Raw genomic sequence first — 23,846 nt, 5'->3', positions numbered from 1 at the left:
GTTGATCGCGACCCTCTGAGTTCTGTTGTTGAGCCAGTTCTCTATCCACCTCACTGTCCACTCATCCAACCCACACTTCCTTAGCTTGCCTGTGAGGATGCTGTGGGAGACAGTGTTGAATGCCTTACTGAAGTAAAGATAGACAACATCTACTGCTCTCCCTTCATCGACCCAGCATCTGATCTTCAGCAATGTAACACAGAGTAAGGAAAATACTGAAAGTTGATAAGTTATAACATCTAAATAAGTTTTCTTCCAGAATTTAACATTCATACTACGAGATGAAACCTTCACTATTTCTGGGGAGAATCCTGGAGTACAGTATAATGTGAAAAAGAACGCCCTTTACCTGATGTTTGATATCATTATCCCAGGAAAATACAACATGACCCTTATCTGGAATAAGCACATGAACTTCTTCATCAAGATCTCCAGAGAAACGCAGGTATTGCAGAATCACTTCCTGTCATGGTTTTAGCTGGGACAGAGTTAATTTTCTTCACTCTAGCTGGTATAGTGCTGTGCTTTGAACTTAGCATGGAAAAAAAAAAAAAAAGGTTGCGATATCACACAGATGTTTGGGCTGTTGCTGGGCAGCGCTTGTACTAGTCAAGGTCATTTCTAGCTTCCCATGCTCTGCTGGGTGCACAAGAAGCCGGGAGGGGAGGGGGCACAGCTAAGAGAGCGGATTCAAACTGACCAAAGGGATATTCCATATCATGTAACGTCATGCCCAGTATGTTAACTGGGAGGAGCTGGCTGGGGGAGGGAGGAAGCATTCACGGCTCGGGGACAGGCACCATCGGTCGGCGGGTGGTGAGCGGTTGTATCATTTGTGTTTCTGTGGGGTTTTTTTCCTTTTTTTTCCGCTTTCCCTTCCTTTTCCATTTTATTATGTTAACATTATTGTCATTATTATCATAATCATTCTTCTTATTATTATTATTGTTTTACTGTAATCATTAAACTGTGCTTATCTCAACCCACAAGTTCTTTTGCTCGTCCAATTCTCTTCCCCATCCCACAGGGGTGGGGAGGGAGTGAGCAAGTGGCTGCGTGGTGTTCAGTTGCCAGCTGAGGCTGAGCCATGACACTTCCTCAGTAAATTGTCCCTCAATTCAGATTGAACAGAACATTTGATGACAGTTACCTTGACTCTCTATGATGGCAAAAAGTTCTTCAGAGACACTACTATTAATTCATTTTAATCATTATCTCCAAAACAGCAGAGATTTTCACTAGAGTATGATTTTTAAGTGATTACTTCATTAAGGAAATTTTTGAGCTAGGTGCTTGTATTTTATACAACTGCATGGTTGAATTTGATCTCTAAATGATGACAGTTTACAGTTCAGAGGAGAAACACATTCATCCACTGATGGGAAGAACCTCAAGCACAAGATGCTAAGAATGTATAAGAGAGTATCTGTAGATCACATTCACTACTAAAGCATAGGAAATTGTCAGTAATCAAAAGGGAAAGTGAGTAACCGCAACTTGCTGAACTGACCTTGCTGCTTTCATTTAATTGAGGAAACCGTATGCGGTTTGTGTGGGAACTATAATGGCAATATGAAGGATGATTTTGAAACTCGAAGCAAGTATGTGGCATCAAATGAATTGGAATTTGTCAATTCTTGGAAAGAGAATCCTCTCTGTGCAGATGTATACTTTGTAGTGGACCCCTGTAGCAAGAACCCTTATCGTAAAGCATGGGCAGAAAAGACATGTTCCATCATCAACAGCCAAGCCTTTTCTGCCTGTCACAACAAGGTAAGAATTGATTTGGCCTTTTTATTTATAGGCATAACCTGTATTCTTCAAAAATACTTGCACATCAACACTTGATTTTCTCTTCCTCAAAATGTTTTAACAAAATATATATAAAATAGCTTATGGCTCTTATTTATGTTAATCTAAATCCTTTCTTATTTGCACTTCACCTGCCCTTTTGTAAACACAAAATCTAAGTCTGGTATTAACTGATTAGTTAAAAATGTCAGAATGAAGACTTAAGTATCAGAAATTAGCCAGTCTGTTGATGATGTCAGATACTGATCAATGCACTGTTTACTCTTCTGAAAACATCTAGCCTTTGTTAAGACAACCAGACTTAAGAAAAGCCTGAAAACACTTGTTCTCATCAGTAAATCAACAGTATTACTTAGAAGATGTAGATCAGCCCAAGAGGAAGATAACATCAACTCTCCTATTTGTTTTAAGTTGCCAACTTTGTGGAAATTAAAATATCACAAGATTCATCAGGCCTTCTGAATGAAAAATGTCTGTTTTCAGGAGGTGAAAACAAGTGAGGAATGTGGATAATCATAGAATCATAGAACCATAGAATGTCCTGCGTTGGAAGGGACCCACAATGATCATTGAGTCCAACTCCTGTCCCTGCACAGGACAACCCCAAAATTCACACCATGTGTCTGAGGGCATTGTCAAAGTGCTTCCTGAATATCACCAGGCTTGACACCAATACTACATCCCAGGGGAGCCTGTTCCAGTGCTCCACAAACCACTGGGTGAAGAACCTTTTCCTAATATCCAACCTAAATGCTGCAGTGCTCATGCATATCAATAAAGGGTGTACAGCTGATGAACTTAGACACTTGTGCCTGAATGAATGTGGGGATTTGGGATTTTTTTTAGCTGGCTATGCATATATTCAGGAGTGGTCTAGTACAAATTTAGAAACACATATCTGGCAAAACATCACCAGTTTCTATTGTTGATGTGGATGCACCTACTGTCTTGCTAAAAAGATTTATATGAAGTGGGATTGTAATTGCTTTGACAAGTGTTCAGAGGAAATACTAGTTACTGTCACTTAGTGGAAAATGTATTGTTTAGCCCAGGGAAAAATACCTTCTTAACGAGCAGGCACAAATGAATCCTAGAAAATTCATTACTTTATTTTCCAATGCAGGTGAATCGTATGCCATATTATGAGGCCTGTGTTCGAGACTCTTGTGGTTGTGACATTGGAGGGGACTGTGAATGCATGTGTGATGCCATTGCAGTATATGCCATGGCATGCTTAGATAAAGGTATCTGCATTGACTGGAGGACCCCTGAGTTCTGTCGTAAGTTTCTTTAAGCTCTCTTTAAACACATTGAGATTATCATTGTTATTGTTACTATGAGTGTATTAATAGGGCAACATAGGTAATTGCTTAATAAGCACCTCCTAAATTGGGTAAATAGTTGACTTCAGTCACCGGGGTTTTGAAATCTGTAGTTTTCATTTGTGCTAAATTAACCAAAACATTATCTCTCTTTTCGACATGGAGTAATGAGAAAGAAAATAACATGATCACAGAAGGCAAACTGCTTCTCCTGCTGCCATTGTATAGTGAACTGCCAGTTTGTCAGCAAAGGGAGTATGAAATTGTAAAATAATATGTTTCATTTTAGCTATGATGAGATCACCTTCTGTATGGGTGTCAAGGAAATAGAGACAGCTGTGTTTCCTGTAAAAGAGGAAAAAGTTATCAAGGTGTTCCAGAATACCACATACAGAAGAAAAAAGAGGATGTGTGTTCTATAAATAAATGCTAGAGTTGTCATTTTTGATGGTTGTTTTTCAACATTTCACTATATTATGCATTAAAAATTGTGGAAACGCCTGCATAGTGCATTTATAAAAAAGAAACTGACTTCACTGGAGTGTAAATTTCAGTTTATTTCAGAAGCTAATAACTTCTGTGACAAAATTTTTTATTCAAACTGTTTATTTTGTCCTGCCTTTTGTCCTTTGAAATTAACATGCCATTAATTTGAAAAATTCTGATTTCTCTCTTACTTTTACTTTTTTTAGCTGTCTATTGTGAGTATTATAATTCTCATAAAAGGACAGGAAATGGTGATGCTTATTCCTATGGCTACAACAATGACAACTGCACTTGGCATTACAGGCCTTGTAATTGTCCAAATCAAAACTACAAATATGTCAACATTGAAGGTAATAAGCTATACCAGTGTAAGCCAGGAAACAGTAACAGTAATTATTTTCAATGCTGTTTTTTAAATCAATTGTACCACAGATAAATAATGATATTCTAATTGATGCTATCTTTGGAGCAGTTTTGCTGATCTTCAGCTTACTTCTACTGCTTTAAATACATAATCAGTTCAGTACCTGCACTACATCTAGCTTTATATTGAGCTCAGCCTGTCTTGAGAAGAAAGTCTCTGACTTGCACAAAATCAAAAGAATACACTGTACTTAGGTAAGCAAATATGTGGAGAGAGCCGTTAATATTTTATTAGACAAATGGATATAGACGGAGAAACCAAATAAGTTACTACATAGGCAGACCCTTCTTCTGAGGATGACATTGGAAATTCTTACCTGAATAGATGATATTGCAACTGATACAATTTTTTAATAACAGAAATGTACGATATTAGACTATATATAGCATAAATTAATTGCTGTTCTCTGAGAAATGTAAAACAAATTTCTCTTCCCCTTTCTTCAGGCTGTTACAACTGCTCTCGAGATGAATACTTTGACCATGAGAAGAAAAGATGCATGCCATGTGGTAAGCAGCAACCCATATAATCATATTCTTTCTCTATAGTAACTGAAAAACCATACTAAAATATTTGTATATTCTCAAAGAATGTATTTTTCCTAGTACCTGTCAATTAATAATGAGTGCTCATCCAAACATGACTTTCCTTCAAAAGAACCCTATTACTGTACTATTAGTATGTGAAAGTTTTGTAAAAGTTGGCAAATAAAGGAATGAAAAGAACTAATTAAAAGAAAGATTAGGATAGGGAATGCTATAATGCAGAAGCTGATGACCCTGACTGATTTCAGTTAGCAACATGAAAAGTTATGTTCAATGTAAATGGGGTTACTTTTCAAAATGTGGGTCTTCCTGAAAACACATTGATGTCCTGATCTGTGTGAGGGGCTGCCCCAGCAGACCTGTGGGTCTCAGATATATTCAACTCATTTCATAAAAAAAGAGAACATATAGAATAGGATCACACCTAGCTAATGGACTCTACTTAGCAAATCTCTTTTTAGAGATTTTTTTTTTAAAGTATTTTAACTTAAGGTTTATTACCATATGGTTTACTTCTATGAAAACGTATCTTATTAAATAATGTTTTGGATAGACTCTAGCTGCATAGTTTGGATTTTCATGCAGATGTAAAAAAATTCAAGGACAATTTTTCTCATATTACAGAATTGTAACCTGTGTAATCAGGATCTCAGCTAGTGATCTCATTTAAATACAAAAAAAAACCCTGTTTCCATTATCCCTGAAAAGGGAGGTACCCTTAAACATGAAAATTTTAAGAAAGATAGCAAAAACTTACTCATGTTCATTATTATTATGAGATGCATTGATTTCTTTGTCATTGTTTAAGTCCTTTGATAAGAAGTTTGACACTGGAATATCGAATATTAAGCATTTTCAGGAATATATCCCTAATTAACACAATCCTTCCAATCCAATCTGAAATTTGCCTTATTTGGAATATTATAATATGTTTTCACTCACAAACTTAACCTGTTCTTCCTTTACACAATAGGAGATGAAAGCACTAGTACAACTACTGAAACATCTTCACCTTCAACAGGTTAGTTTATGCAGTTGACAAAACCAGTACTTACACACTGATATATGTCCTGATACATGTAAGCAATATCCTTTTTTGTGTGATATAGTGGTGCCATCAGCTTCACATGCATAAGATGCAATGAGGGAAAATAAGTTTTTATCATAATTACCACAAATATTTTCAGAGAAATTTTGCTAGACATCCTCAGAAAAAAAATTATGAAGAGTGTTTCCTGAGCATACTTAGGCACTTCCAGATACCAGTAATGAAATATCTCTGTTAGCAAATAAGGACTTCTATCTTGTCTCTGATGGACAGTGTGATCAGGCACACCCTCAGGAATTCTGCAGATAACACCAAGCTGACTGGTGCAGTTGACAACCCTGAGGGACAGGACACCATTCAGAGGGATGTGGACGAGCTTGAGAAGTGGGCCCATGTGAACCTCATGAGGTTCAACAAGGCCAAGTGCAAGGTCCTGCACATGGGTCAGGGCAAACCCCAATATCAGTACAGGCTGGGGGATGAAGGGATTGAGAACAGCCTTGCAGAGAAGGACTTGTGGGTACTGGAGGATGAAAAGCTGGACATGAGCCAGCAATGCGTGCTCGCATGCCAAAAAGCCACCCATATGCTGGGCTGCATCAAAAGAAGCATGGCCAGCAGGTCGAGGGAGGTGATTCTGCCCCTGTGCTCTGGTGAGGCCCCACCTGGAGTGCTGCATCCAGCTCTGGAGCCCTCAGTACAGGAGAGACATGGACCTGTTGGAGTGGGTCCAGAGGAGGGCCACAGAAATGATCTGGAGGGCTGGAACACCTCTCTTTTGAGGACAGGCTGAGAGAGTTGGGGATGTTCAGCCTGGAGAAGAGAAGGCTGCAGGGAGACCTTATTGCAGCCTTTCAATTCTTGAACGGGGCTTATAAGAAAGATGTGGGCAGACTTTTTAGTAGGGCCTGGGGTGATAGGACAGGGGGTAATGGTTTTAAATTAAAAGAGAGTAGACTCAGACACAATGTAGGGAAGAAATGTTTTATGGTAAGGGTGGTGAAACACAGACACAGGTTGCCCAGAGAGGTGGGAGATGCCCCATCCCTGGAAACATTCAAGGTAAGGCTGGAGGGGTCTCTGAGCAACCTGATCTATTTGAAGATGTCCCTGCTCATTGCAGGGGGGTTGGACTAGATGACTTTAAAGTTTCCTTCCAACCCAAACCATTTTATCATTCTATGATGTACAAAATCTCACAAAGGTTTCATCACAGTTCTTTGTGGTGACTGGCTGTAGAACACTTCAACAATTGATGAAGGTCTTCATGGAAATATATGACTGAGTATACCAAACTCCTACAGCTTGATCCAGGAAATGAATATATATATAGTGATTTTACATTTGTTAGAAATTCTATTAATCTCCCTGAAGACAGATGGTATTCGGAAAACATTACTCTGTCGGCTGTGTGAATGATAAAATAAAATTCCACCTCTGCTGCTATACAGAAGTATTTATACCAAATCACTTTCAAGTGATGAATGGAAATGTATAAATATTCTGCAAGAGTTCATGTCTAATGTATTCACTACACGTAATAGCAAAGGAATGAATGAAGAACCTCTCTCAGATGTTTCATCTAAAAGCTAATGGGTTTTAATAGTAGTTACTACTATTTGTTATTAAGGTAGTGTTTTTACTTCCAAAAATAATTTTCAATTTATATAGGTGTATTATAAATAGATTATCAAGCACTATTTCATATCCTTTAATTTTGGGATTTTTTGTCCTCATAGTAACAACAGTGCAGCCTAAAGTAATGAGCATCTCTACCACAAGTACCCTACCAAGAGTACCTAGTATTTCTTCTTCTGCAGCTACTATATCAACCGCGACTACAAATCCAACAATAACATCAAAAATCACAGTTCCAAGAACTCCATCAGCATCACCTCTTGTCACAATAAAGTCAACAACTGGTAGGTTTTTAGTGTTACTGTCTAAAATTAATTATAGTAAACACACTCTATACATAGTTGTGATATTATTCTACTATGAAAGCATTGCAAGCTGTCTCAACATCCAAGCATAAGACTCCAAATCACGAAGTAGGCAAAGCAGGCTTCCAGAAAGGAGTGTGTAAACCAGAAATGTTCACAAGTATAGATTGCAAGTGCATAGAAAAAGAAAGGATATAGACACTAGGTTAAAAATAGAACCAAAAATCACTTGTGTGACTTATCTGAGAAGCACATAAGAAGTTCTATAAGCAGTGAGCCAGCTCAGCTCCAGTTGGATTTATTAGCTCAGCTTTGGCCTCTTTTCCACAACTATTTCAGTTATGTCATCATATTCAAGGAGCGCCCAACCTATTAACTATGAATCATGTAAGGAGGATCCAAAGCAGAATCACACAGGTATTGGTGCAGCAGCTTTGCCTAGGTTTCTAGAGTCCTGCCCCCAGGAGGATGACTACTCCAACATAAATTTCTTTGTGATTCTATGGCTTGTGCAGACTCATATTAACATTTAGCTTCCCACCAACATGCACTTCAACTAATAAGCCATCCCAGACCCAGGCTATCAGGGAAAGTAGAGTTAAAAAGAGGTCCTACAGGAGTCAAAACGCAACTTCAAAGGCTGCCATTGTGACAGGTGATTCATGTACTGGGACAAGGAAAATCCTATAGTGTGATGTTATTTATATGTGTAATACAAATTACAGAAAGCTGAAACTGTGGCTGATTTGGAACATAAAAATAACCAGCGACATTGTCATTTGGACAAAGCCAATAAGTGACAACAAAGTTAACTTCTTAGAAAAATTATATATAAAATAATCTAATACAGGAAAAATACAGAACATGAGAACAAGGAAATATATGAGAATCGAAAACAAATACAAGTAGAGAAGGATTTGGCAAGCTTATAAGAACATGAATACAAACAATTACACAGAAAATGTTCAAAGGATCAAGGGTGAAGACTGGGTCTCTGAAATATGGGTAGCTTCTTCATAAGTTATCTATTTTTAATTATTCAATGAATCTACTCACATTATATTATTTATCTGTACTCCAAAAGAACATACAACATCGATTTTTACCTCACCAAACATGACTACAACCATCACTACCCCTTCCCTAACTACCTCAACAAAAAGAACCACGACCACTAAACCAAAGCCTACACCTGTTGCCTCATCAACCACTGCTTCAACAGAGACGGAAGAAGTAAGGTTCACCACACTACCCTTCAAGACCACTACCAAAAGGGAAACGGCAACTACCTCAACACCACTCCAGACCACATCTCAGATCACAACTTTCAGCAAGCCTAAACAAACAACAGTAGGTAAATATCACTTTTTGATATCTGCCAGGTGAAGCCATCACTCACAAGACACTTGTCAATGTATTCCTCATAAAAAAACCCAAGCATTCTTACTAGTTGTCTTAACATTGCAAGTAGATAGGAAAAGACATGGATAATGGGAAAATGTGATAAAAATGGAAATGTATGTGTCTTGCCAATAAAGCAAACCTCTGACATCCAAATATTATATTAAACCTTATATTTCTGTTCAAAGACATACTCTACACTTCCTCCAGATTTAGGCAAAATCTATGCTTCAAAGGGAGTTCTTGAAAGCTCACATATAGCAGAATATGTGTTACCCCTAGCTATTGTAACAAATTCTTCCCAGAAGGAAATTACACTTTGGGATGTCAGGTACTCCATATGCCAACAAAGGCAGTCTCCTCCGAGGCTGTATGACAACGTGAATTGCTAGGATAGCAACTGACACCAGAGGACGGGACAGTGTGTGGAAGAAAGTCTATTGTAGTGGGAAGACAGGTGTACACCCTCTTCCAAGCCACGCATCTCCCAGAAAGTACTGTTGGGGTGCACACATCTGGGTCTTATTGTGTGAGCGATTACAGCTTCCTTTGAGGAATTATCACAACCCACTTTAACTAGGAACCTTACCAGCTCCCAGCCATTACTAACAGCCATTCTTCCTTACTTTACAGAGAGTGAGGGAACCCAAGCAACCACTCTGCACCACCGAGTCCCAGTAGGTGAGTAAGAGGGATCTGAGAGATGTCCTTGGTCTAAGACTCTGCTTCACTTAACCCAGCTTCCCCAGAGGATGTCCTTGCCCAGTCTGGAACACCTTGGAGGGGAGACATGCACATCCAGGGAGGCTCTTCTTCCCTCAGGAGCTCCAGAAGGAGGCAGGGGGTGCTGAATTATCAGAGGGAACTTTTCAGGCCCAGTTCTCGCCCCATATTTTTTGGGGAGAGCCATTGGCCCATTTCTCCCTCTTGCCCAGTAAGACTCAGTAGGTCTGGTCCTGCCTTTCTTACCCCCACCCATACCCTGGGGCTTCTGCCTGGGAGTTGCACACCTTCTTCACCTTCCCCTCTTCCCCTGTCCTCCCGCAATTGGCCTGTGATTTTTCTCTCTGTAGTTGTCACCCACAGAAGACCAACAAAGACACACCTCGTGCAGCCTCTCATCACACAGAAGACCACCACTCCTACATCTGCCAGCAGCACCTCTGTCACAAAAGAGGCCAGCCCTGCCAGCAGCCCAGAAGTCCCACTGACACAGATGTCTCCAAGCCCCAGCTCTTTACCTGTCACGTCAGCCTCATCTGCTTTTTTCCCCTCCTCAGCTGTGTCTTCAACACATTTGAGACCATCACGTCCTGGTAAAGGCTCCTTCCTGCCCTTCCTGCTGATCTGCCTGCTCCTTCCAGCTCCCACCATTCTCTCCTAAGCAGCATTTCTCACACAGGCTTCAGTTTTGGTTTTCATTCTCAGTTCCCACTACCCTTCCCATGGGACTTCTGGAACCCAGGCAGGTCCTGGGACTGGCCTACACATGACTCTGCATCCTCCTCCTCCCTTGCCGCTTCAGGGGTTTGTCTCTGGAGCACAGCCTTTATCAGGGTACAAACATCTGTAAATTCCTGCCCTACAAGTAGCAATCAGAGACAAGCTAACACACTCTCCCTCCCCTTACAGCAGTGCCCTAAGAATGCACTGGGGTGGGGAACAAAAAGCAGTGAAACTGGAAACTCATCTCCAGTTTACAGCTCAGGACAGTTTTGGGTGAGAGACAGAACACACGGCATGCTCTCCATCCAGTGGATGCCCAGGCCCTAGGACACCCATGACAAGCATGGGTCAACAAATGCCACCTCCCTGGTCAGTGCTGACCCAGGGTGCAAAAGAGTCACCAGTGGAGGGTGGGCAAGAAAGTGTATGCTGAACTCGAGGCTAAAGTTCTCCAACTTAGACCCATTGGGGTCCACATGCCCTGGATGTAATGGTGTTGAACATGACAGTCTCCCTTTGAGGAGATGCCACCATATGCTTTGCCTAGAATCATTCCCAACACTCAACCATTCTTTTCTCTCATCCCTTTCTTTGTAGCAAGGGAGCCAACCAGAGCTAAGACTCCAACTAGTAAAGTAGTAACAGGTGAGTGCTCTGGTCAGGAGAGAGCTGAGTCATCCATGGCATATGCCTGTCCCTTCAGTAGCTTCAGCTCTCCATGGATCCTTTCCAGTACAATCTGCAGTAGGCAAATGGTAGAATACCTGCAAAGCAGAGAAACTGTACATGAAGGTAGAGAAACTTCATAACCTCTCAATATGTCCTGAGGAAGGAAAATGAGACATTCTTCAAAACAATCACCAGCTACCAATTCTCAGAAGAAGCAAGATAGGATGAGATATACTAGAGAGCATAACAAAATTCATTCCTTTTAAAACAACTGGAAATATTGAAATCTGGGCCTGACTTTGTTCCCATAACCTAGCGACACACTTCTGCCCCGAAACAAGCCACATCACCTCCTTTACCTTCCCTTACTAACCACTTCCCTCAATTCTCATTTGCTTTCCTCCCGGCAGCCTTCACCCACAAACAGACTGCAGTTCCACACATTTTGACACTTCCAACCACGCAGAAGACCACCGCCACCACCTCCGCCAGCACCACCTCCAAGACCTCTGTCTCCACAGGGGCCAGCCCCGCTAGCAGCACACAAGTCCCTCTGGCGTGGACCTCTCTGAGTCCCAGCAGCCCGCTCAGCACCCGCCTGCCACCTCCCGCCACTTCCACGGTCTCCTCCACATCGGCCCCAACCACCAGCCCAAAGCCTACGCCTACGACCCTAAGGCCCAAGCCTTCTTCCCCGAGGACCCGGGCTCCAGAAGAGCTGTCCACACCGGAGTCCTCCGCACCCTCCACAGCCAAGACCAGCCCGCTGCCCTCGCCTGCATCTTCGCCCGCCTCAACTGTGTCCTCAACGCGGCTGAGCTCCTCACACCCCCGTAAGCCTCCCTCCTGCCCTGCCCACTGCTTCTGCCTCCTCTTACCAGCTCTCGCCCTTCCCTACATCCTTCCTCCCCTCCATCCTGCCTCCCCTCCATCCTTCCATCGTTCCTTGCAAGCACCATACGCCGGTTGCACTTTTGTTCTGCTACTTGGCCCTCCCTTCCCGCTGCCTTTGGCCAGCCTGGGGCCGGGGCACTGCTGGGCCTGCGTACAGGCTCTGCATGGCATGGAGCTAATTTCTGTTCCTAGCAGGTTGTCTGCTGATGTGTTTTAGACGTGTGTCAAAGCCAGTGCTGAGAGCATGCGAGTGCTTTAGCTATGGCTGAGGCCTCCTTGCGCAGCACCCAGGCCTTCTCTGTTTCTCCTTCTGCCTGTCAGGGAGCGGGCAAGGGGTGGGCAAGAGGTTGCCTGGGGACACGGCCAGCGTAGCTGACCCAAAGTGAGTGACCAAGGAGATAGCCCATGCCACAGAAAGTTACGCTGAGCAGTAAAACGGGGAGGGAGGGTAATTTTTTCACAAGCAGCTACTGCTCCAAGGCTGGCCGGGCGTCGGGCACCGGTGGGAGGTGGTGAGTGATCGCCTTTGCATCCCGTGGGTGGTTCTGGTTTGTTTTTCTCTTAGTTTCTCCACTTCTGAAAACTCCCTGTATCTGGACGCATGTGGGGTTTTTTGCTTTTGCACTTCCAATTCTCTCCCCATTCCCGCTGAGGGGGAGAGAGGAAGGGGCTGGGCGGGCACTTAGCATCCAGCCCGGATCAACCCACCGCTGACTGGCACACCCATTGGCCCTGCCTGGGTCGAAGCACCAGGGGGAGCTTAGGAGAAGAACCACGAGCCCAGTTCTCCCTCTTGCCCAGCGACATGCTGAGCGATACGGGGTGGCTCTTCTTGCCAGAGGCCCTTGCCAGGGCTTCTTCTCACCTCCTTTACCTTCCCTTCGTGGCCTGCCAACCTTAGTCAACCTGTGCTTTCCTCCCGGCAGCCTTCACCCACAAACAGACTGCACTTCCACACATTTTGACACTTCCAACCACGCAGAAGACCACCGCCACCACCTCCGCCAGCACCACCTCCAAGACCTCTGTCTCCACAGGGGCCAGCCCCGCTAGCAGCACACAAGTCCCTCTGGCGTGGACCTCTCTGAGTCCCAGCAGCCCGCTCAGCACCCGCCTGCCACCTCCCGCCACTTCCACAGTCTCCTCCACATCGGCCCCAACCACCAGCCCAAAGCCTACGCCTACGACCCTAAGGCCCAAGCCTTCTTCCCCGAGGACCCGGGCTCCAGAAGAGCTGTCCACACCAGAGTCCTCCGCACCCTCCACAGCCAAGACCAGCCCGCTGCCCTCGCCTGCATCTTCGCCCGCCTCAACTGTGTCCTCAACGCGGCTGAGCTCCTCACACCCCCGTAAGCCTCCCTCCTGCCCTGCCCACTGCTTCTGCCTCCTCTTACCAGCTCTCGCCCTTCCCTACATCCTTCCTCCCCTCCATCCTGCCTCCCCTCCATCCTTCCATCGTTCCTTGCAAGCACCATACGCCGGTTGCACTTTTGTTCTGCTACTTGGCCCTCCCTTCCCGCTGCCTTTGGCCAGCCTGGGGCCAGGGCACTGCTGGGCCTGCGTACAGGCTCTGCATGGCATGGAGCTAATTTCTGTTCCTAGCAGGTTGTCTGCTGATGTGTTTTAGACGTGTGTCAAAGCCAGTGCTGAGAGCATGCGAGTGCTTTAGCTATGGCTGAGGCCTCCTTGTGCAGCACCCAGGCCTTCTCTGTTTCTCCTTCTGCCTGTCAGGGAGCGGGCAAGGGGTGGGCAAGAGGTTGCCTGGGGACACGGCCAGCGTAGCTGACCCAAAGTGAGTGACCAAGGAGATAGCCCTAGCCACAGAACGTTACGCTGAGCAGTAAAACGGGGAGGGAGGGTAATTTTTTCACAAGCAGCTACTGCTCCAAGGCTGGCCGGGCGTCGGGCACCGGTGGGAGGTGGCGAGTGATCGCCTTTGCATCCCGTGGGTGGTTCTGGTTTGTTTTTCTCTTAGTTTCTCCACTTCTGAAAACTCCCTGTATCTGGACGCATGTGGGGTTTTTTGCTTTTGCACTTCCAATTCTCTCCCCATTCCCGCTGAGGGGGAGAGAGGAAGGGGCTGGGCGGGCACTTAGCATCCAGCCCGGATCAACCCACCGCTGACTGGCACACCCATTGGCCCTGCCTGGGTCGAAGCACCAGGGGGAGCTTAGGAGAAGAACCACGAGCCCAGTTCTCCCTCTTGCCCAGCGACACGCTGAGCGATACGGGGCGGCTCTTCTTGCCAGAGGCCCTTGCCAGGGCTTCTTCTCACCTCCTTTACCTTCCCTTCGTGGCCTGCCAACCTTAGTCAACCTGTGCTTTCCTCCCGGCAGCCTTCACCCACAAACAGACTGCAGTTCCACACATTTTGACACTTCCAACCACGCAGAAGACCACCGCCACCACCTCCGCCAGCACCACCTCCAAGACCTCTGTCTCCACAGGGGCCAGCCCCGCTAGCAGCACACAAGTCCCTCTGGCGTGGACCTCTCTGAGTCCCAGCAGCCCGCTCAGCACCCGCCTGCCACCTCCCGCCACTTCCACGGTCTCCTCCACATCGGCCCCAACCACCAGCCCAAAGCCTACGCCTACGACCCTAAGGCCCAAGCCTTCTTCCCCGAGGACCCGGGCTCCAGAAGAGCTGTCCACACCAGAGTCCTCCGCACCCTCCACAGCCAAGACCAGCCCGCTGCCCTCGCCTGCATCTTCGCCCGCCTCAACTGTGTCCTCAACGCGGCTGAGCTCCTCACACCCCCGTAAGCCTCCCTCCTGCCCTGCCCACTGCTTCTGCCTCCTCTTACCAGCTCTCGCCCTTCCCTACATCCTTCCTCCCCTCCATCCTGCCTCCCCTCCATCCTTCCATCGTTCCTTGCAAGCACCATACGCCGGTTGCACTTTTGTTCTGCTACTTGGCCCTCCCTTCCCGCTGCCTTTGGCCAGCCTGGGGCCGGGGCACTGCTGGGCCTGCGTACAGGCTCTGCATGGCATGGAGCTAATTTCTGTTCCTAGCAGGTTGTCTGCTGATGTGTTTTAGACGTGTGTCAAAGCCAGTGCTGAGAGCATGCGAGTGCTTTAGCTATGGCTGAGGCCTCCTTGCGCAGCACCCAGGCCTTCTCTGTTTCTCCTTCTGCCTGTCAGGGAGTGGGCAAGGGGTGGGCAAGAGTTTGCCTGGGGACACGGCCAGCGTAGCTGACCCAAAGTGAGTGACCAAGGAGATAGCCCTAGCCACAGAACGTTACGCTGAGCAGTAAAACGGGGAGGGAGGGTACTTTTTTCACAAGCAGCTATTGCTCCAAGGCTGGCCGGGCGTCGGGCACCGGTGGGAGGTGGCGAGTGATCGCCTTTGCATCCCGTGGGTGGTTCTGGTTTGTTTTTCTCTTAGTTTCTCCACTTCTGAAAACTCCCTGTATCTGGACGCATGTGGGGTTTTTTGCTTTTGCACTTCCAATTCTCTCCCCATTCCCGCTGAGGGGGAGAGAGGAAGGGGCTGGGCGGGCACTTAGCATCCAGCCCGGATCAACCCACCGCTGACTGGCACACCCATTGGCCCTGCCTGGGTCGAAGCACCAGGGGGAGCTTAGGAGAAGAACCACGAGCCCAGTTCTCCCTCTTGCCCAGCGACACGCTGAGCGATATGGGGCGGCTCTTCTTGCCAGAGGCCCTTGCCAGGGCTTCTTCTCACCTCCTTTACCTTCCCTTCGTGGCCTGCCAACCTTAGTCAACCTGTGCTTTCCTCCCGGCAGCCTTCACCCACAAACAGACTGCAGTTCCATACATTTTGACACCTCCGACCACGCAGAAGACCACCGCCACCACCTCCGCCAGCACCACCTCCAAGACCTCTGTCTCCACAGGGGCCAGCCCCGCTAGCAGCACACAAGTCCCTCTGGCGTGGACCTCTCTGAGTCCCAGCAGCCCGCTCAGCACCCGCCTGCCACCTCCCGCCACTTCCACGGTCTCCTCCACATCGGCCCCAACCACCAGCCCAAAGCCTACGCCTACGACCCTAAGGCCCAAGCCTTCTTCCCCGAGGACCCGGGCTCCAGAAGAGCTGTCCACACCAGAGTCCTCCGCACCCTCCACAGCCAAGACCAGCCCGCTGCCCTCGCCTGCATCTTCGCCCGCCTCAACTGTGTCCTCAACGCGGCTGAGCTCCTCACACCCCCGTAAGCCTCCCTCCTGCCCTGCCCACTGCTTCTGCCTCCTCTTACCAGCTCTCGCCCTTCCCTACATCCTTCCTCCCCTCCATCCTGCCTCCCCTCCATCGTTCCTTGCAAGCACCATACGCCAGTTGCACTTTTGTTCTGCTACTTGGCCCTCCCTTCCCACTGCCTTTGGCCAGCCTGGGGCCGGGGCACTGCTGGGCCTGCGTACAGGCTCTGCATGGCATGGAGCTAATTTCTGTTCCTAGCAGGTTGTCTGCTGATGTGTTTTAGACGTGTGTCAAAGCCAGTGCTGAGAGCATGCGAGTGCTTTAGCTATGGCTGAGGCCTCCTTGCGCAGCACCCAGGCCTTCTCTGTTTCTCCTTCTGCCTGTCAGGGAGCGGGCAAGGGGTGGGCAAGAGGTTGCCTGGGGACACGGCCAGCGTAGCTGACCCAAAGTGAGTGACCAAGGAGATAGCCCTAGCCACAGAACGTTACGCTGAGCAGTAAAACGGGGAGGGAGGGTAATTTTTTCACAAGCAGCTGCTGCTCCAAGGCTGGCCGGGCGTCGGGCACCGGTGGGAGGTGGTGAGTGATCGCCTTTGCATCCCGTGGGTGGTTCTGGTTTGTTTTTCTCTTAGTTTCTCCACTTCTGAAAACTCCCTGTATCTGGACGCATGTGGGGTTTTTTGCTTTTGCACTTCCAATTCTCTCCCCATTCCCGCTGAGGGGGAGAGAGGAAGGGGCTGGGCGGGCACTTAGCATCCAGCCCGGATCAACCCACCGCTGACTGGCACACCCATTGGCCCTGCCTGGGTCGAAGCACCAGGGGGAGCTTAGGAGAAGAACCACGAGCCCAGTTCTCCCTCTTGCCCAGCGACACGCTGAGCGATACGGGGCGGCTCTTCTTGCCAGAGGCCCTTGCCAGGGCTTCTTCTCACCTCCTTTACCTTCCCTTCGTGGCCTGCCAACCTTAGTCAACCTGTGCTTTCCTCCCGGCAGCCTTCACCCACAAACAGACTGCAGTTCCATACATTTTGACACCTCCGACCACGCAGAAGACCACCGCCACCACCTCCGCCAGCACCACCTCCAAGACCTCTGTCTCCACAGGGGCCAGCCCCGCTAGCAGCACACAAGTCCCTCTGGCGTGGACCTCTCTGAGTCCCAGCAGCCCGCTCAGCACCCGCCTGCCACCTCCCGCCACTTCCACGGTCTCCTCCACATCGGCCCCAACCACCAGCCCAAAGCCTACACCTACGACCCTAAGGCCCAAGCCTTCTTCCCCGAGGACCCGGGCTCCAGAAGAGCTGTCCACACCAGAGTCCTCCGCACCCTCCACAGCCAAGACCAGCCCGCTGCCCTCGCCTGCATCTTCGCCCGCCTCAACTGTGTCCTCAACGCGGCTGAGCTCCTCACACCCCCGTAAGCCTCCCTCCTGCCCTGCCCACTGCTTCTGCCTCCTCTTACCAGCTCTCGCCCTTCCCTACATCCTTCCTCCCCTCCATCCTGCCTCCCCTCCATCCTTCCATCGTTCCTTGCAAGCACCATACGCCGGTTGCACTTTTGTTCTGCTACTTGGCCCTCCCTTCCCGCTGCCTTTGGCCAGCCTGGGGCCGGGGCACTGCTGGGCCTGCGTACAGGCTCTGCATGGCATGGAGCTAATTTCTGTTCCTAGCAGGTTGTCTGCTGATGTGTTTTAGACGTGTGTCAAAGCCAGTGCTGAGAGCATGCGAGTGCTTTAGCTATGGCTGAGGCCTCCTTGCGCAGCACCCAGGCCTTCTCTGTTTCTCCTTCTGCCTGTCAGGGAGCGGGCAAGGGGTGGGCAAGAGGTTGCCTGGGGACACGGCCAGCGTAGCTGACCCAAAGTGAGTGACCAAGGAGATAGCCCTAGCCACAGAACGTTACGCTGAGCAGTAAAACGGGGAGGGAGGGTAATTTTTTCACAAGCAGCTGCTGCTCCAAGGCTGGCCGGGCGTCGGGCACCGGTGGGAGGTGGTGAGTGATCGCCTTTGCATCCCGTGGGTGGTTCTGGTTTGTTTTTCTCTTAGTTTCTCCACTTCTGAAAACTCCCTGTATCTGGACGCATGTGGGGTTTTTTGCTTTTGCACTTCCAATTCTCTCCCCATTCCCGCTGAGGGGGAGAGAGGAAGGGGCTGGGCGGGCACTTAGCATCCAGCCCGGATCAACCCACCGCTGACTGGCACACCCATTGGCCCTGCCTGGGTCGAAGCACCAGGGGGAGCTTAGGAGAAGAACCACGAGCCCAGTTCTCCCTCTTGCCCAGCGACACGCTGAGCGATACGGGGCGGCTCTTCTTGCCAGAGGCCCTTGCCAGGGCTTCTTCTCACCTCCTTTACCTTCCCTTCGTGGCCTGCCAACCTTAGTCAACCTGTGCTTTCCTCCCGGCAGCCTTCACCCACAAACAGACTGCAGTTCCATACATTTTGACACCTCCGACCACGCAGAAGACCACCGCCACCACCTCCGCCAGCACCACCTCCAAGACCTCTGTCTCCACAGGGGCCAGCCCCGCTAGCAGCACACAAGTCCCTCTGGCGTGGACCTCTCTGAGTCCCAGCAGCCCGCTCAGCACCCGCCTGCCACCTCCCGCCACTTCCACGGTCTCCTCCACATCGGCCCCAACCACCAGCCCAAAGCCTACGCCTACGACCCTAAGGCCCAAGCCTTCTTCCCCGAGGACCCGGGCTCCAGAAGAGCTGTCCACACCAGAGTCCTCCGCACCCTCCACAGCCAAGACCAGCCCGCTGCCCTCGCCTGCATCTTCGCCCGCCTCAACTGTGTCCTCAACGCGGCTGAGCTCCTCACACCCCCGTAAGCCTCCCTCCTGCCCTGCCCACTGCTTCTGCCTCCTCTTACCAGCTCTCGCCCTTCCCTACATCCTTCCTCCCCTCCATCCTGCCTCCCCTCCATCCTTCCATCGTTCCTTGCAAGCACCATACGCCGGTTGCACTTTTGTTCTGCTACTTGGCCCTCCCTTCCCGCTGCCTTTGGCCAGCCTGGGGCCGGGGCACTGCTGGGCCTGCGTACAGGCTCTGCATGGCATGGAGCTAATTTCTGTTCCTAGCAGGTTGTCTGCTGATGTGTTTTAGACGTGTGTCAAAGCCAGTGCTGAGAGCATGCGAGTGCTTTAGCTATGGCTGAGGCCTCCTTGCGCAGCACCCAGGCCTTCTCTGTTTCTCCTTCTGCCTGTCAGGGAGCGGGCAAGGGGTGGGCAAGAGGTTGCCTGGGGACACGGCCAGCGTAGCTGACCCAAAGTGAGTGACCAAGGAGATAGCCCTAGCCACAGAAAGTTACGCTGAGCAGTAAAACGGGGAGGGAGGGTAATTTTTTCACAAGCAGCTACTGCTCCAAGGCTGGCCGGGCGTCGGGCACCGGTGGGAGGTGGCGAGTGATCGCCTTTGCATCCCGTGGGTGGTTCTGGTTTGTTTTTCTCTTAGTTTCTCCACTTCTGAAAACTCCCTGTATCTGGACGCATGTGGGGTTTTTTGCTTTTGCACTTCCAATTCTCTCCCCATTCCCGCTGAGGGGGAGAGAGGAAGGGGCTGGGCGGGCACTTAGCATCCAGCCCGGATCAACCCACCGCTGACTGGCACACCCATTGGCCCTGCCTGGGTCGAAGCACCAGGGGGAGCTTAGGAGAAGAACCACGAGCCCAGTTCTCCCTCTTGCCCAGCGACACGCTGAGCGATATGGGGCGGCTCTTCTTGCCAGAGGCCCTTGCCAGGGCTTCTTCTCACCTCCTTTACCTTCCCTTCGTGGCCTGCCAACCTTAGTCAACCTGTGCTTTCCTCCCGGCAGCCTTCACCCACAAACAGACTGCAGTTCCATACATTTTGACACCTCCGACCACGCAGAAGACCACCGCCACCACCTCCGCCAGCACCACCTCCAAGACCTCTGTCTCCACAGGGGCCAGCCCCGCTAGCAGCACACAAGTCCCTCTGGCGTGGACCTCTCTGAGTCCCAGCAGCCCGCTCAGCACCCGCCTGCCACCTCCCGCCACTTCCACGGTCTCCTCCACATCGGCCTCAACCACCAGCCCAAAGCCTACGCCTACGACCCTAAGGCCCAAGCCTTCTTCCCCGAGGACCCGGGCTCCAGAAGAGCTGTCCACACCGGAGTCCTCCGCACCCTCCACAGCCAAGACCAGCCCGCTGCCCTCGCCTGCATCTTCGCCCGCCTCAACTGTGTCCTCAACGCGGCTGAGCTCCTCACACCTCCGTAAGCCTCCCTCCTGCCCTGCCCACTGCTTCTGCCTCCTCTTACCAGCTCTCGCCCTTCCCTACATCCTTCCTCCCCTCCATCCTGCCTCCCCTCCATCGTTCCTTGCAAGCACCATACGCCAGTTGCACTTTTGTTCTGCTACTTGGCCCTCCCTTCCCGCTGCCTTTGGCCAGCCTGGGGCCGGGGCACTGCTGGGCCTGCGTACAGGCTCTGCATGGCATGGAGCTAATTTCTGTTCCTAGCAGGTTGTCTGCTGATGTGTTTTAGACGTGTGTCAAAGCCAGTGCTGAGAGCATGCGAGTGCTTTAGCTATGGCTGAGGCCTCCTTGCGCAGCACCCAGGCCTTCTCTGTTTCTCCTTCTGCCTGTCAGGGAGCGGGCAAGGGGTGGGCAAGAGGTTGCCTGGGGACACGGCCAGCGTAGCTGACCCAAAGTGAGTGACCAAGGAGATAGCCCTAGCCACAGAACGTTACGCTGAGCAGTAAAACGGGGAGGGAGGGTAATTTTTTCACAAGCAGCTGCTGCTCCAAGGCTGGCCGGGCGTCGGGCACCGGTGGGAGGTGGTGAGTGATCGCCTTTGCATCCCGTGGGTGGTTCTGGTTTGTTTTTCTCTTAGTTTCTCCACTTCTGAAAACTCCCTGTATCTGGACGCATGTGGGGTTTTTTGCTTTTGCACTTCCAATTCTCTCCCCATTCCCGCTGAGGGGGAGAGAGGAAGGGGCTGGGCAGGCACTTAGCATCCAGCCCGGATCAACCCACCGCTGACTGGCACACCCATTGGCCCTGCCTGGGTCGAAGCACCAGGGGGAGCTTAGGAGAAGAACCACGAGCCCAGTTCTCCCTCTTGCCCAGCGACACGCTGAGCGATACGGGGCGGCTCTTCTTGCCAGAGGCCCTTGCCAGGGCTTCTTCTCACCTCCTTTACCTTCCCTTCGTGGCCTGCCAACCTTAGTCAACCTGTGCTTTCCTCCCGGCAGCCTTCACCCACAAACAGACTGCAGTTCCATACATTTTGACACCTCCGACCACGCAGAAGACCACCGCCACCACCTCCGCCAGCACCACCTCCAAGACCTCTGTCTCCACAGGGGCCAGCCCCGCTAGCAGCACACAAGTCCCTCTGGCGTGGACCTCTCTGAGTCCCAGCAGCCCGCTCAGCACCCGCCTGCCACCTCCCGCCACTTCCACGGTCTCCTCCACATCGGCCCCAACCACCAGCCCAAAGCCTACGCCTACGACCCTAAGGCCCAAGCCTTCTTCCCCGAGGACCCGGGCTCCAGAAGAGCTGTCCACACCAGAGTCCTCCGCACCCTCCACAGCCAAGACCAGCCCGCTGCCCTCGCCTGCATCTTCGCCCGCCTCAACTGTGTCCTCAACGCGGCTGAGCTCCTCACACCCCCGTAAGCCTCCCTCCTGCCCTGCCCACTGCTTCTGCCTCCTCTTACCAGCTCTCGCCCTTCCCTACATCCTTCCTCCCCTCCATCCTGCCTCCCCTCCATCCTTCCATCGTTCCTTGCAAGCACCATACGCCGGTTGCACTTTTGTTCTGCTACTTGGCCCTCCCTTCCCGCTGCCTTTGGCCAGCCTGGGGCCGGGGCACTGCTGGGCCTGCGTACAGGCTCTGCATGGCATGGAGCTAATTTCTGTTCCTAGCAGGTTGTCTGCTGATGTGTTTTAGACGTGTGTCAAAGCCAGTGCTGAGAGCATGCGAGTGCTTTAGCTATGGCTGAGGCCTCCTTGCGCAGCACCCAGGCCTTCTCTGTTTCTCCTTCTGCCTGTCAGGGAGCGGGCAAGGGGTGGGCAAGAGGTTGCCTGGGGACACGGCCAGCGTAGCTGACCCAAAGTGAGTGACCAAGGAGATAGCCCTAGCCACAGAACGTTACGCTGAGCAGTAAAACGGGGAGGGAGGGTAATTTTTTCACAAGCAGCTACTGCTCCAAGGCTGGCCGGGCGTCGGGCACCGGTGGGAGGTGGCGAGTGATCGCCTTTGCATCCCGTGGGTGGTTCTGGTTTGTTTTTCTCTTAGTTTCTCCACTTCTGAAAACTCCCTGTATCTGGACGCATGTGGGGTTTTTTGCTTTTGCACTTCCAATTCTCTCCCCATTCCCGCTGAGGGGGAGAGAGGAAGGGGCTGGGCGGGCACTTAGCATCCAGCCCGGATCAACCCACCGCTGACTGGCACACCCATTGGCCCTGCCTGGGTCGAAGCACCAGGGGGAGCTTAGGAGAAGAACCACGAGCCCAGTTCTCCCTCTTGCCCAGCGACACGCTGAGCGATATGGGGCGGCTCTTCTTGCCAGAGGCCCTTGCCAGGGCTTCTTCTCACCTCCTTTACCTTCCCTTCGTGGCCTGCCAACCTTAGTCAACCTGTGCTTTCCTCCCGGCAGCCTTCACCCACAAACAGACTGCAGTTCCATACATTTTGACACCTCCGACCACGCAGAAGACCACCGCCACCACCTCCGCCAGCACCACCTCCAAGACCTCTGTCTCCACAGGGGCCAGCCCCGCTAGCAGCACACAAGTCCCTCTGGCGTGGACCTCTCTGAGTCCCAGCAGCCCGCTCAGCACCCGCCTGCCACCTCCCGCCACTTCCACGGTCTCCTCCACATCGGCCTCAACCACCAGCCCAAAGCCTACGCCTACGACCCTAAGGCCCAAGCCTTCTTCCCCGAGGACCCGGGCTCCAGAAGAGCTGTCCACACCAGAGTCCTCCGCACCCTCCACAGCCAAGACCAGCCCGCTGCCCTCGCCTGCATCTTCGCCCGCCTCAACTGTGTCCTCAACGCGGCTGAGCTCCTCACACCCCCGTAAGCCTCCCTCCTGCCCTGCCCACTGCTTCTGCCTCCTCTTACCAGCTCTCGCCCTTCCCTACAGCCTTCCTCCCCTCCATCCTGCCTCCCCTCCATCCTTCCATCGTTCCTTGCAAGCACCATACGCCGGTTGCACTTTTGTTCTGCTACTTGGCCCTCCCTTCCCGCTGCCTTTGGCCAGCCTGGGGCCGGGGCACTGCTGGGCCTGCGTACAGGCTCTGCATGGCATGGAGCTAATTTCTGTTCCTAGCAGGTTGTCTGCTGATGTGTTTTAGACGTGTGTCAAAGCCAGTGCTGAGAGCATGCGAGTGCTTTAGCTATGGCTGAGGCCTCCTTGCGCAGCACCCAGGCCTTCTCTGTTTCTCCTTCTGCCTGTCAGGGAGCGGGCAAGGGGTGGGCAAGAGGTTGCCTGGGGACACGGCCAGCGTAGCTGACCCAAAGTGAGTGACCAAGGAGATAGCCCATGCCACAGAAAGTTACGCTGAGCAGTAAAACGGGGAGGGAGGGTAATTTTTTCACAAGCAGCTACTGCTCCAAGGCTGGCCGGGCGTCGGGCACCGGTGGGAGGTGGCGAGTGATCGCCTTTGCATCCCGTGGGTGGTTCTGGTTTGTTTTTCTCTTAGTTTCTCCACTTCTGAAAACTCCCTGTA

General features: G+C 50.7%; 2 protein-coding genes across 2 annotated transcripts in view; both read left to right on the top strand.

Annotated features, from left to right (window-relative positions):
• Window positions 1-23,846, top strand: part of CHID1 (chitinase domain containing 1) — a 214,033-nt gene that overhangs the window by 903 nt on the left and 189,284 nt on the right. The gene's annotated exons all lie outside the window — the stretch shown is intronic.
• The window catches only part of MUC6 (mucin 6, oligomeric mucus/gel-forming), a 71,670-nt gene that overhangs the window by 30,944 nt on the left and 16,880 nt on the right, over window positions 1-23,846 (top strand). Inside the window, exons 23-36 of the mRNA XM_064452468.1 lie at window positions 260-445; window positions 1,534-1,773; window positions 2,936-3,092; window positions 3,827-3,970; window positions 4,491-4,553; window positions 5,563-5,610; window positions 7,377-7,559; window positions 9,615-9,662; window positions 10,055-10,297; window positions 11,025-11,072; window positions 15,737-16,159; window positions 17,139-17,561; window positions 18,549-18,971; window positions 21,361-21,783. Coding sequence (XP_064308538.1) covers window positions 260-445; window positions 1,534-1,773; window positions 2,936-3,092; window positions 3,827-3,970; window positions 4,491-4,553; window positions 5,563-5,610; window positions 7,377-7,559; window positions 9,615-9,662; window positions 10,055-10,297; window positions 11,025-11,072; window positions 15,737-16,159; window positions 17,139-17,561; window positions 18,549-18,971; window positions 21,361-21,783 — 3,052 coding nt within the window. The remainder of the gene's footprint in view (window positions 1-259; window positions 446-1,533; window positions 1,774-2,935; window positions 3,093-3,826; window positions 3,971-4,490; window positions 4,554-5,562; window positions 5,611-7,376; window positions 7,560-9,614; window positions 9,663-10,054; window positions 10,298-11,024; window positions 11,073-15,736; window positions 16,160-17,138; window positions 17,562-18,548; window positions 18,972-21,360; window positions 21,784-23,846) is intronic.

The sequence above is a fragment of the Phalacrocorax carbo genome, chromosome 5 (genome assembly GCF_963921805.1).
Source record: "Phalacrocorax carbo chromosome 5, bPhaCar2.1, whole genome shotgun sequence".
Lineage (NCBI taxonomy): Eukaryota > Metazoa > Chordata > Aves > Suliformes > Phalacrocoracidae > Phalacrocorax > Phalacrocorax carbo.
Note: the sequence above shows the minus strand (reverse complement) of the source record. Positions and strands in the feature narration are given on the sequence as shown.